Source organism: Podarcis vaucheri, assembly GCF_965113315.1.
Source record: "Podarcis vaucheri genome assembly, chromosome: 14".
NCBI lineage: Eukaryota > Metazoa > Chordata > Lepidosauria > Squamata > Lacertidae > Podarcis > Podarcis vaucheri.
The window spans coordinates 49,185,478-49,199,209 of NC_138752.1; the positions used below are offsets into that span (position 1 = coordinate 49,185,478).

Here is a 13,732-nt window from a genome sequence, read left to right on the forward strand (position 1 = left end):
TGATTTGATCCCAGAATGTCCCACTTTCCCTTAGGACGTCCCTATTTTCATCAGAGAAATGTTGGAGCGCATGTAATTATGTGACCCCCCCAAGCCAAGGAGATAAGTAACTATGCAGCCTTTAGAAAGACATCTGAAGGCAGTCCTGTATAGGGTTTTTTAAAAAAAATGTTTCAAGAGAAGAAGAAAAGTTTGGATTTGATATCCCTCTTTATCACTACCCGAAGGAGTCTCAATGCGGCTAACATTCCCCTTTCCCTTCCTCCCCCACAACAAACACTCTGTGAGGTGAGTGGGGCTGAGAGACTTCAGAGAAGTGTGACTGGCCCAAGGTCATCCAGCAGCTGCATGTGGAATGGGAAAGCAGGCAGAGGGGGAGGACATGGAATGGAGTGTTCTGGAAAAGGGCATGGCTGGCTGGCTTGCATTCTGAACAGGAGCGCTCCAGCTTGCGATGTTTTGTTCCCAATCCTGCAGGGAACTGCAAGTGCATATTTACACATGAACACTCCATCCTACAATAATTAATAATAATAATAATAATAATAATAATAATAATAATAATAATAATAATAATAAATAATTCTTTATAGCCTGCCCTTCTGGCTGGGCCTCCCCAGTCACTCTGGGCGGCCTCCAACAAAATATTAAAATACAGTAATGCATCAAACATTAAAAGCTTCCCTAAACAGGGCTGCCTTCAGATGCCTTCTAAAAGTCTGGTAGTTGTTGTTCTCTTTGACATCTGGTGGGAGGGCGTTCCACAGGGTGGGTGCCACTACCAAGAAGGCCCTCTGCCTGGTTCCCTGTAACTTGGCTTCTCGCAGTGAGGGAACCACCAGAAGGCCCTTGGAGCTGGACCTCAGTGTCCGGGCAGAACGATGGGGGTGGAGACTCTCCTTCAGATATATTAGAATCTTATTTCCACTTGATTCTGCAGTGTAAGTAGACCAGACCATCCCCATGAATGAAACGGTAGAAGGGACTGCATCTCTAAAGGTGAAGAGCCATGAGCATCAATAGCCTCCTCTGTGCTGGGGTGGGGGGGGGAAGGAAGATTCCAAAAGCAGTCAAAATACCCACCTTATAAGGAGCAAGCCTATCATAACAGGGAGAGGGCTAGGCCGCAGCCTTTCTCTGTGGTGTGCTAGTTTCTACATGAGGTTTTGTTTTGCTTCTCTTTGAGGGGCATTCAGCAATCATGTTTATTTGCCTGACATGCTGTGCAGTCCATTCTGCTGCATGCATAGGCCAGGTCCAGGAGATACAGCCATAGGCGAGGCCATAGGCTGAGGTAGGGGAGGAAAGTCAGAGGTATGTGTAGGGATCATATTTATTCATTCCCTCCCTCCCTGCTGCTATGCAAGTAAGTAGCCCATCAGCAGGGAGGGGAGGGATTTTAACTTAGCCCTCTTTCAAACATACTAGTTTACCTAATGAGAACTCTCTCTCTCTCGCTCATGCACCCCCCTCTCTCAAGTGGTACCCGTATTTTTCGCTCTATAAGATGCATCAGACCATAAGACACACCTAGTTTTTGGAGAAGGAAAACAAGAAAAAAATATTCTGAATCCCAGAAGCCGGAACAGCAAGAGGGATCGCTGCACAGCGAAAGCAGCGATCCCTCTTGCTGTTCTGGCTTCTGGGATATCCTCACAGCCTGCATTCGCTCCATAAGACGCACACACATTTCCCCTTACTTTTTAGGAGGGAAAAAGTGAGTCTTAAAGAGCAAAAAATACGGTATATCCCAGAATCTGCTTAACCTCCCCTGCCCACCTGTTTAATTCGTAGAATGGCTCTCTAATTCAAATGTGTATTTGGTGGGTGGTATATATATATATATCTTTATATCTGCATATGGAGACTGATTTTGAAAAATAAACAGAGCAAAATATGGTCCCTCCCAGATATTTTGGGCTACAACTACCTTCAGCTCCAGCTACCATAGCCAATAATCAAGGATGATGGGAGTTGTCACCCAGAACATCTAGAGGGCAAAGCAACAGCTTTCCATGTGTGTGTTTTTAATTTATTTGTAATATTTTATTAAGGCTTTTTGCCATTGAATTGTTACTATTAGCAGTGGTTGCTCTGAATGTAGAGTCCCGAGCTGGCCAAAGAAAGGCAGGGAGGTGTGCCCGAGTTTTTGCACGTGGGCCGAAATGCTGGAGCTGGAGGTGGGACTGCCCTGGCTACTGCCCTGAGACGCCACCAGGCAGTAGGTCCACTGTGCTCTTGATCCAAATGATCATGCAGGGCCGGCCCTACAGTGAGGCAGAGTGAGGCAGCTGCATCAGCTGCCCTGTTCACCTCTAGGCTAGCCTGCTGCCTTCAAGTGCCATGGAAGACACTAGTCTTTCATCAGCACTGGAGTAAGATTCAACTGCCAGCCCAAGTGGCTTCTGTATGTTCCTTGTGGGAGGGCACCATCCTGTCCCTCAGCTCAGGCAGCAAAATGTCTTGAGCAGCCCTCAAGATGTAGCTCTGTTTGGATGTTCAAAGCATCAGGAATCTCCAGGCTGAGGGAGGAGAAAGTTTGGAAGAACACCACATGGATGAGGGGAAATTAAAAGAGGAACCAGGGATTCATAAACCACATTAAGCCGAGGTGTGGACAGACCCTATGATACCTCCCTCTCCCCCTGACCCAAATCCCTGGAGCAGGGGTCTGCAACCCGCAGCTCCGGAGCCGCATGTGGCTCTTTTACACCTTTGCCGCGGCTCCGGGGCGGATACTAGCGAGGGGAGGAGGCACATTGTGCGCCCCGACACTCCCTACTGTGGCGGGCACTGTACTGGCTGTGACGTCGCATGGGGGCGGTGCGTGCGTTAGTCACGCACCATCCCGACGTCACCTTCCCGCCCGCTGTCAGATCGCGGCTCCGGAGATATATTTGTTTTAAATGTCGCAATGGTTTTGTGGCTCCCAGGTTTTTTTTCCTTCGGAAACGGGTCCAAGTGGCTCTTTTTGTCTTAAAGGTTGCAGACCCCTGCCCTGGAGCAATCTACTTTGGGGTGGCGGAATGCAGCAAATGAAGACGCAGCTTTTAAAAATAAATGAGAAGAACTTAATTATTTTTTAAAGCCCTTCTATACTGCTTTTCGTTTATAAAGCAGTTCACAATCTTTACATGAAAACAAATAAATAAATAACAACAATTGAGCCATCCAAATAGTCATTACACATAATTACAGCAAACACAGTAGCTGTATAAAACAACAACAAACAAAGCAAAATCCTCAGTGTCGGCAGTCAGGAGATTCCAGGGCAAACATCAAGGTCTTTAGCTGTCTGCAAAAGCATCCCATTGCTGAGAATTGCCTAATCTACATAGGAAGCTTGTTCCAGAAAATGGGAAAACCAAACTTTAGTAGACCACGGTATGATCAGGAGGGCTCTCCCTGCAGATCACATGCCTGATAAATGCAAAAGAGGACAGAAGACCTATGGCTGCTCCAGCCTTTAATTTTGCTTGTGAAACTGCTTGCCGTTTTGTGCATGAAGGCTTTCAACCCACTGCTCAGGGGCACACTGTGGATTCTATTCCAACTTTTTACATCCTATTATTTTTCCTATAATTGATTTTTATTCCAGACCTTGGGCTGGAGTGGCGGTAGGTTGGGGAGTCACTTTTCCAGCAAATGTTTCTTAACGACTTCTTGGCTTGCCCGTGTGATGAAGAACTTGCTTGCATTCCTGTAGTAGTCCATCCATGGCCCCCTTTTTAGCGGAGGTGTAAGAAAAATGGTTATTTGGGGTCCCTGTTTTGGTGTGACCCTGACTTGAGTTGGAAAAGGCCTGTTCTCCTCCTCCTCTGATGGAAAGGACAAGATAGTGGAGACAGCCACTGCCTGTGGCACAATTGTATTTGTTCCTTTCAGAGAAGGAATATTGGTTGGTCTAGTTTTAAGGTGTGTACATCACACTAGCTGTGTACATGCCATCAACTGACTTTAATGGTGCACCTGGTTATTTTGATTGCTCCGTTCCAGTGTTGGAAGCACCTTAGAGGTATGAACTAAGCAGGGACTTTCTGAGCATGTGCTGATATTTCTTTTCTCTTCCCCACCCCCGCTTTCATTCCAACTGCAGAAAGGAGACGAACTGGAAGAAGGAGTGACGAGTGAAGGTAAACAAGCAAGCATGTGGGAGGGGGAAAACACACACACAAACTCAAGTAAAATTATTGCAAGGCACAAAGCCACCTGCAGGACTCTGTGTGTTGTGATACCTTGTGAATGCAGGGGAAAAGTTCAGAATGTGGCAGGCAGGATGGTCTTTAAAAGAACAAATACTTCTTAGTTGTTTTAAGAAACGGTGTATAACAGAATGAAAAATAAGGGAATTTTTTTTTTTTTAACAAATACAAAGTTGACATCCATGGCAGAGGTCGATTGATTCAGCTGGGAAAACTTGTCAGGACAAATATGTCTTAAATGGTTTCTGAAAAGTGCAGAGAGCGAGCAGTTTCCTGTTCTCCAAAACAACGTGGCCATGTGGGATACCTGCATACAGTGGTGCCTCACAAGACAAAAAGAATCAGTTCTGTGATTCTCTTCGTCTAGCGGTTTTTTCGTCTTGCGAAGCAAGCCCATTGACGGATTAGCAGATTAGCGCTTTTAGCGGCTTTTAGTGGCTTATCTGCTGATCGGATCAGATGATAAGCGGCTTAGCGGCTTAGAAAAAGGGGGGAAAGGGAAAAAAAACAGCAGGAACTCGCAAGACATTGTCGTCTTGCGAAGCAAGCCCATAGGAAATTCGTTTTGCGAAGCACCTCCAAAACGGAAAACTCTTTCGTCTAGCGAGTTTTCCGTCTTGCGAGGCATTAGTCTTGCGGGGCACCACTGTATTTCCTTGCCGCTCCCTAAAAGTTATGCAAAATGGGAGACATTTAATATTTTCTGCAGTATTCAGCTTTCTGCAGTATTCAGCTTTGGGGGCAGATGGGGCTCGTCAGCCTGGGAAGGAAGCCTGTCTAGGAGAAGGAAAACTTTGATCCTACGCCTCCGCTATACTTGCGGCTATACTCATTCGTGAGAAACCCCAAGAAAAGAAATCCATGCCTACTGCCTTGGAAGATATCTTCAGGAGAAGAAAAAGCTAAGGAGTAAACCCTACACAATTAGGGAGTGGAGTCCCTAAGGCAGTTGAATGGCATCTCGTATGCCTTCTTCCATTAACTCCTGCAGCCAAATGTACTCCTCTTCTTTCCTTTGGACCATATCAGCAAGGCCAAGAGGACCACATCAGCAGCCCAGGACCTTGCGCCCTGGAGAGGTCACTCTGCTGCTGCTGACACAGCAAAAACAATGTGGGAGCCAGCAGATACGAGTTACTGGTCTCTGCAGCCACAGCAGGTGCTGTGATTCTTCTGCAGTTTGACTTCACCCCCAGACGTGCACTTCATTGTCTCTCGAGACAGGTGGATGCCAACAAGTTGGGGGCAGAATTTTATTTGAGGCAGAGAACACACAGCCTAGGATGCATAAGAGCATACTGTTTTGTGTTTGTTTGTGTGCACAAGCAGTTTTTCCTAGGAGCCATTATCAGGGCAATCATCCCTTGGAGTTCAATCAAGCCCTTCTTGCAGAGAGCCAATGGGCTCTGATTTCTGACAAGGGAACAGTGGATCACACCCCACATTTTTTTTAGGTATCCCTGGCTACACTGGTGCCCTCCATGTATTTTGGACTAGCAACTCCCTGTTGGAGTTCATAGTCCACGTGCAGCTTGGCAAGTGAGCAATTAGTGTTTTGACTACAGGCTAGGGAGACAGAGCGCAGGAGAAATTTGCCTGGAGTAACAGCTCGGTGATTGGCTGAGGTCTTTCATATAGGCAGCATGACCTATGACATTGTTTGGCTAGTTAGGAGTATTCTGGAGTGCTTGGAGAGTGACGACGTTCATGTCTTTATATAGTAACTTGTATATAGCTTGTGAGTTTGCCGCCGTATATAATGAACTACAAAATCAAGTTGCTAGTCATCAGCTTTGTTGCTGATCATCGTCCCGACTGAGCAGTCTCGATCGTTGCCTGGGAAAAGCTGCACTACTCTGCTAAGTTGTGCATCATTGAAGAAGTTCAGAGTTGAAGAGACTGGTCCTAGCAGCATGCGAAAGGACTTCAGAAAGTGCTCACAGGCTTTGGAGTTTTAACACTCCCATCATCCTGTGCTGGCTGGGACTGATGGAAGCTGTAGTGCAGACCATCTGGAGACCACCAGATTGGCCAGGGATGTTTTGGGGCGGCCTGAGGGCCACACCCCCTTCTGGGTGACAGCAGTGGTGGGCATGGGCAGAGGTAAAAGTGGGTAGAGCAAAGAATGTGAAAGTGACCTTTTCCCAGTAGATTCATTTCATACATACATCCACACCCCTTTCTATCCTCCATTCAGGCAAGCAGGAAGCATAATCAGAATTCAAGGAAACATGGCTGAGGCTTGGGAGAGTCCTGAGGGCCCGACAGAGAGCCTTTGCCCCCCCCCAAGGCCTGAGGTTCTCCATTTCTGTTTTAGGGCATCTGCCACAGGAGGCCCTTTTGCAAGGGGGGGGGGAGGCAGTTTTGCAGAGCTGCATAGCCCCCGCAGGCATCCTCGTGCCATAGCTTGCGGCAAAGTTCCTTTAGCCCTAAATCGCAACGTAAACTCTTTATTATGTTTAAAAATCCTGCAGAGTTTGACAAATTCCTAGAGGAGCGCGCCAAAGCTGCTGAAAGGATCCCCAACCTGCCCTCGCCACCTCAGGAGGAGCCCACGCCACCGACGACGGCAAACCCCCCAAGCAAAAAGAAGCCGGAGCGCTCGGAAGATGCCCTCTTTGCCCTGTGACGCTCCTTCCTCGGCTCTTCTTCCCCGTGTGCGTGTGTGGAGGAAGGCAACCGCACAGTCCAGTGGCCTCCTTGTGCTCTCCAGCTAGCGACGAGCTCCCTTTGCCCCTCCTCGGTTCCATAGATGGCCTCTCGTACCTCTTGGAAGCGATCCAGCCCGAATAAGCTAACATTTCACAGAGTATTTACATCCAGCCTTGTCATTTCCATGGCTGTCCTTGCCCACTCGCTAAGCTCCTTCTCTCTCGCACCCACCCACCCAGGTCAATACCAAGACCCTCTCTCTTTTTTAATAATAATAATAATGCATGAATTCTTTCTCATCTCACCTCCCCACATTCCTGGCAGACCCAGAACAGAGTTGTGCAGAGGGCAGTCCTGTCTTTGATTTAAGCCAAAACCTCCTTTCTCCTGCAAGCCAGTCCAAAGTGCAACATGCTTGGTGCATCTCTGATAGTGTATAAGTATGTTTAGGTGCCTGTTTCTCAAGAACCGGCGTAGCCTTCCCATAGGTTGAACACAAAAGAAATTTATCGTCTTGCTACAGTCCCAGAATTTGGCGCCATGCATTGCCTGTTCCCCCTTCCCAGCTAGGTTGTGGATCTTTTTCGTGGGATGTTTGTTTGGCTTTCTGCCCTAAGGTGGTCAACTGCAGTGAGGATTGTGACCTGGCTCTGATAGGTAGGCCGTGTTTCTTAGCGGGTACACTGTCTCTACAAGGGAGAAGAAGCTCCCCCCCCCAAATGGGCAGTCTTTAAAGTGGTGTCCGTGTTTGTCAGGTGGACTCCTGGCACACACATACCAAAGGCCTGTTTTGCATGGGTGTATGTGAGACGCACACACGCACGGACGTGGAGAGGGGTTTAGAATAGATCCTCTGTCCTTGCCGCAGAGCTTCAGAAAGCAGAGGTGTCACTGAGAATCCTGGGAGTACGATCCGGCCACAGCTGGGCTGCTGCGTGCATTGCAAGGAATGTGCACTTTAAATTTTGAATGGGGAAGCTTCAATGAGTAGCAAAATACAGTGTGGTGCATAGTCTGGAATGACGACCCTTGTTGGCACCTCGGCTGCTGCGTTCTAAGTGATGGCTTTCCCCGTCTTGTCTGCGTGCCCCTCTGCCTCCGCTAGCACCCCTGAAGTTGCTGTCAGGATTTCCAGGCTGTGCCAAATTCTCGACAGCGTACTTGTCTTTGGCTTCTCTGGCCTTCCAACAAATCCCAAGTGGAGTTAGAGAAGGCAGAAGTGGCTCTTTTAGTATAGGAGTTGATCTTGCTTGCTGTTGCTTTGCTTTGCGACTGCCACTTTCTGGGCCTCCATACGACTGGTAACTTGGGGTGATGAACCTGTATGGGTGTTTTGCCTGGCGGAGAGAGGTGCTCTGAGCTGGGAGCACCCAACGCGATCCACTGACAATTTGGTGCGTGGTTTCAACCTGTCCAAGGGTCCACCCAGGAGGAAAGTAGCAACTGCCCCCCTTCCTGGGAACATGTCACGTATTTGTGCAAGATTAAATCAAACCACGGGAGTTGCGTTCTGCTTTGTGGTGGAACTGTCTGTCATATATGCTTCGACCTCCTGCCTTGCAGTTAGTTCTGCTGTTTTGATCCCAGGTCCTAGTCTTGATGATTGACTTGGTCCACCCCCATGCAGCAGGGTGATGTGGTAGAGACCTATGGTAGCTGAGTGGGCTGCACCACTTCTTTGTTTTAAATATTCCGTACAAATCAAAAGCCAGCGCAGCAAGGCAAAGGAGTGAGCTGGAATCTTTTCTTGTGACAGTGTTAGGTCTCTATTTGCTATGAATGTTTACAAGGAGGAGTATTCAAAAAGGGCCCTCTAACAGCCGCAGTCTGAAATGATATTGCCCCATTCTGTTACCTCTTGCACCGTCCGCTCAGCGGACGTATGCTTTTAAAAGCTCATGCAACCGGAAGCCCTGTTTTGGACGTGGCTGTTTGATGTGTTGTCTGGCCCCATGTCTAGTCCAGTTGAATGGTGGTTTCTCCACCTGCCTGTCTGGATATTGTGGCACTACTCCTAAGCAAGAATGTTTGGGTAACCTCTGTGTGTGTGTGTGTGTTGCATGTTGACCTTCTAACACTGTGATCTGGCTTCCTGGCTACTTTAAGAAGGAGGACCAGGTCTCTAGCACAGGGCTCTGTCTCTAGCATGTAGAGTAGAAACCAGTTGTGTCCATTCCATTGCTTTGTAGTAGCTCAGCACTGGGAAGCCTGGGACCCTCCAGATGTGACTGAACTGGAGCTCCCATTATCCCTGATCACTGACCGAGAGGGCTGGGGCTTATGGCCGTTGGATTCCCAGCAACAGCTCGAAGGACCACAGGTTCCCCATCCCTGTTCCAGCAGCGTTGAGATCCCTTTAATGGTGGATTTGTTGCAAGATACTATGCCAAGGAGGAGAAAAGCAGGCAGCCATTGCCGGCTGTTTTGGCAAAGCGGAGAAGAATCTCATCCAGTCTAGGCTTGGTGAGAAATGAAATGACTTAGTGTCAGAGAGGTGCGGACATTTTTGCTTCCACCCTGCCTAGGTGCTCCCCAACAGGGGCAGTTCCTGCTGCAGGAGGAAGGTCCCTTGGCTCAAGAGCCCTCGGTTGTTCCCGCGACGACCCAGCTCTTTCGCCTGCAGCTAGATGCCCTCGGAGCAAGTGAACTTAGGTTTCTGGCTATGTCCTAGCACAGCCTTCCCACAACCTGTTGCTTTCCAGATGTTTTGGACTGCAGCTCCCAGAACATCTGGAGGGGGACCAGGTTGGTCTGCAACACTCACCAAACACCTGCCAGAGCTTTTTTGGGAGTTTCCCTAGCGTCTCATATCCCAATGACCTCCCATTGCTTCCTTGTGATGCCCAAACTGGGAAGTTGAAATTTAAATATATTTCATCCCTTTGTCCTTATTTCTGCCCTCAGTTTTACTTCCTTGCTCTCCAACCATCTTCACCATTGCCGTATTCATAGGGGTGAAGAGAGAAGGGGCTGTCTATTGTATTAGAGGCCAAAAGTGAGGGAAGGCTCTTGACCCCAGGTGGCATAAATCCACGAGAATGTGGGACTATCCATTTAAAAAATAAATCCCTTATCTGTGTTAGGAATCACTAAATGACACTAAATTATTGTTGGGATCCTTGCTCAAACACTAATGAGGCCCATCATTTAGGCTTCAGATATTTATTTTTGGCCTGATCCTGTAGGAAGTTTCTTGGCATCACCTCCATTGAAGTGAGCGGGAACTTGTATGAGAGAAATCCCTGCTGGATTGGGACCTTAATTGTTACCTCCCTTCACCTGTTCCTTTTTTTTTTAAGAAACACATCTTCTACAGCATCTTTATTAACACCTCTGTGTTCTGAGGTGTCAGAACAAAGAAAATGAATTGTTTCCGTTTAAAATATATTCCATGTGTGAGGAGGTGCATAGCATGTTCCTTCTCTACCACCAACCCTCCCCCCTTTTTTTAAGTGTTATGTGTAGAATTCAAATCTGTATAAGCCTGGTGCAATAGCAAAACCTGTTACGAATTCTTAGGCTATGAAGAAATTGTTAAATAACCACGTGTGTGCCGGGGAGGAGAAAGCACCTTTAAATTATAACGAAGTTTCTTAGAAATGGAAAGTGACCATTTGGCCATTGTCCTGGCCATACAGCTGTGCGGTTGTCACCATCCTGGTTCCTTCCAGATGTTTTGTACTGCAACTCCCACCACCCATCTGGGTCTGATGGAAGTTTTAGCCCAAAACATCTGGAGCACACAAAGTTTCCAGAGACTGGCCTCCAGCATCTGTCTCTCTGTCCCCTATCTGCATTATACATTTAAAGCCGTATCATATCACTTTAAATAGTCATGGCTTCCCTCAAAAAATCTGGGAAGTGTAGTTTGTCCAGGGTGCTGAGAGGAGGCCCCTATTCTTACAGAGCTATGATTCCCAGAGTTCCCTGGGAAGAAGGAAGGGTTGTTCAACCAAACTGGGAACTGCAGCTTCGTGAGGGGATCAGGGGTCTCATAACACTTCTCAGCACCCTTAACAAACTGTATTTCCCGGGATTCTTCGGGGGAAGCCATGACTGTTTAAAGTGGAACGGCTGTGATTTAAACTAATAGTGTGGATGGGGCCATAGCCTTTGGGGGAAACAGTGAAACCTTCCAGCTTCCAGGAAGAATGGGGAAAGAATGAAACGGGGGCAAGGAGGCTTCCAGCCATAGCAAGAAGCCCACGTTCTTTCCCATTCCCTAGTCGGAGACCTTCCTCTCTGGAGCATTTGCTACCAGCTACTGTTGGCCCAGACCTCAAGCCTGCTGTCCACAGCCCGGAACTGGTTGTGCCAGCGCAATGGCTCTCTGTAGCTGCTGCATCTTGGTAATCTGGATAAGAAGATAGCCGTCCCGTTGACACTACTGTTACAGCAGGAGAAGCTGTGCCTGGCCTTTTCCTGTCACTCCCCATCCCTGTCCTGAGAGGACAGGCAGAGGAGGAACAAGAGGGGTCCAGGGATGGGGAAGCACTTTTTCCTTTGTAAATGAAGGTTGCTGGGGTTCTAGTTGGCTGCCAGCCCTTCATCTGGGTGGTGGCTGGCAGATCAGTAAAGAAAGCGTCTCCAACAGAGGAGATTGGGATATTTTAAACCTTTTCATTGCACTTTCCCCCTGCACAGACAAAAGACATCGAACCTTCGTTCAGTTTAGCATTTCCCAATCTGGAACCTTCCAGATGTTTCAAACTACATTGCCTCCAACCGGCTGGGGCTGATGGGAGTTGTCGTCTAAAACTGGGGAAGGTCTGATTCAGTCCCTGTGAGGATCAAAGAGAGGCGAAAGCATCCCCTACTGGTACTTACTGCCAGGATAAGGACAACTGGTGCAGGGCATGGGATCCCCCGATGAATGGCCTATTAACCCCACAAACTTTAAACCTTTGGCTCTGTTTTCGCTGCCGTGTCTCCCGCCCAAATGATCTCTGGGAAATGCCTGTCTGCAAAGAGGTGAGATGCATTCAGCACAATTCACGGCACTCTCCCAACGCAACAGTTCCCAGGGCTCTTTTTTTGCTGGGGGGGTGTGCAGATCATAAATGATGATTTTTGAAGTTTGAAGCGGTCTCAATCCAGTTTAAAATGTCTCATGTGGATAGGTGAGCTTGCCACTAAACCACAACTCCCATCATCCCTGACCATTGGCCATGCTGGCTGAGGCTGATGGGAGTCCCAGCAACGCCTGACATTGCCACAGGTTCCCGATTCTTAAATAGAAGTGAGGAACTTGGGTGTTTATTTGAGCCGTCTTTTCAGGCTTAGCCTGGAAAGCAAACTTAACATGGTCTCATGACCTTTCAGGAGAGCACAGAAGGTATGGAGGAAGTATGGACCCAATACTTTGCTCAACCCTCTGGTGTTAAATGCTGACTTTAAAGTTAATAGCTGCAGCCATAGAAGCATCAACACAGGACAGCTTTGGATGAATGGCAGCTGCAGGATAGCAGTCAAGAATTTGGCCCTTTTAATTATCCAGCATCTGGCGTGAACACTTGGCCTCCTTTTAACCTCCACCCTGCTTTGATACCTACAGAAGTGGGGACCACACCTGAATTTGTGATCCCACAACACCCTTTTATAATCTCACAGGAAGTGGCTTGCTTAGAAATTTCCAAATCTTCTGTACAGTCCTTTTGAACCTTAGGTATGCAGTGACTGAACCTGCTAACTATTTGGATTTTAAAACAAACCAAACACCAATCCTGGCCTTTTGTGGTCCTAGTTCCTCATATAACCCCACACTCTGTTTCCTGCTCTTATTTCTCCATGGCAAGCAAATGCTTCTACAGAACATCCTTATTCAGTGGGGTTCCTCTGCCCTCCGAGAAAATTAGTATGAGCCCCCCCCCCCCACGTCTGCTAACTGTTGCAATAGCATCACCCCACCATAACCTGTGTCATAGTGTCTCCATCTGTATATTTTTTAAAAAGCTCTAGGCGTCTCCAGATTAAAAGTGGATAATATTTATTTACTGAAAATATTTGTTTGTTTTGTTTGTTTGGGGGAGAAGGTTGGTGGGCAGGGAAAGGGAATTAATTGTTTTTTTAAAAATGTAAAGACAGCTATGTAAAAATTAATTCTTTAAATGCCTTTAAAACTATCCTGGCTTCTCTCTCTCTCTCTCTCTCTCCTTTTTAGTGATGGTGTTCTTTGTGTGAGCGAAAACCTGCTAAATGGTTTTTGCATCAGGATGTATTAATTAACCTGCTGTCACTTAACTCTTGTCTGTCCGTTGGTCTCTGTACATTTTTTTTCTCCTTTCATTCTTGCATGTGAAATACTCCAATAAAATACCGTTAGTGCAAACCTGTACAGCGATAACGACTAGACGTGAATGTTGGCCGTGTGGTGATGGATTGAATGTATCGCCCAGTCGCATCCCAGGATTTCGTGGGTTTTAAGGCAAAAGGATCTCAATCACCTAGAGCTTTGGACAGGTATCTTTAACCTTTTCAGACCCAGGACCCACTTTTAAACCCCAACTTGCTTTGGGGAACCAAATTCTTAATCTCCTGCTGCATATTTGCATGGTGGCAGTGTTCCTGTTGCAACCTATTTTGGATCAGGCTGTGTGACCCACAAGTGGTTCTCAATCCACAAGCTGGAGACCATTGGCTTTGAACATAAAAAGGAGCTTGATGGAAGAGACCAAAGACTTGTCTAGCTCGCTGTTCTTTTCTCCCATTGGTAAATCAGATGCTTATGGCAAGCTCCCCCCCCCCTTGATTGTGTTCCTAAATACCAGCAGTATTTACTGGATGACAGTTTTAAAAACATTGGGGGGGGAGTGAGAAAAAATACTCTCCCACACTACGCAAAAATTTATAACCCTCTTATCGTGATGACATCCTTCCCC

General features: G+C 47.4%; 1 protein-coding gene and 1 long non-coding RNA gene across 6 annotated transcripts in view; both read left to right on the forward strand.

The window, feature by feature from the left end:
- Nucleotides 1-13,182, forward strand: part of TOM1L2 (target of myb1 like 2 membrane trafficking protein) — a 52,251-nt gene extending 39,069 nt beyond the window's left edge. For 4 of the 5 annotated variants that reach the window (XM_082199771.1, XM_082199772.1, XM_082199773.1 and 1 more), the window contains 2 exons: nt 4,097-4,133; nt 6,677-13,182. In XM_082199771.1, coding sequence (XP_082055897.1) covers nt 4,097-4,133; nt 6,677-6,831 — 192 coding nt within the window. In that variant the 3' untranslated portion in view covers nt 6,832-13,182. The remainder of the gene's footprint in view (nt 1-4,096; nt 4,134-6,676) is intronic. The other variant, XR_014213665.1, reaches the window with a different exon arrangement.
- Nucleotides 5,368-5,981, forward strand: LOC309519182. The gene is made up of 2 exons (XR_014213730.1): nt 5,368-5,509; nt 5,542-5,981. It is a non-coding gene; the product is annotated as an uncharacterized lncRNA (long non-coding RNA).
- Nucleotides 13,183-13,732: the final 550 nt, after the last annotated feature.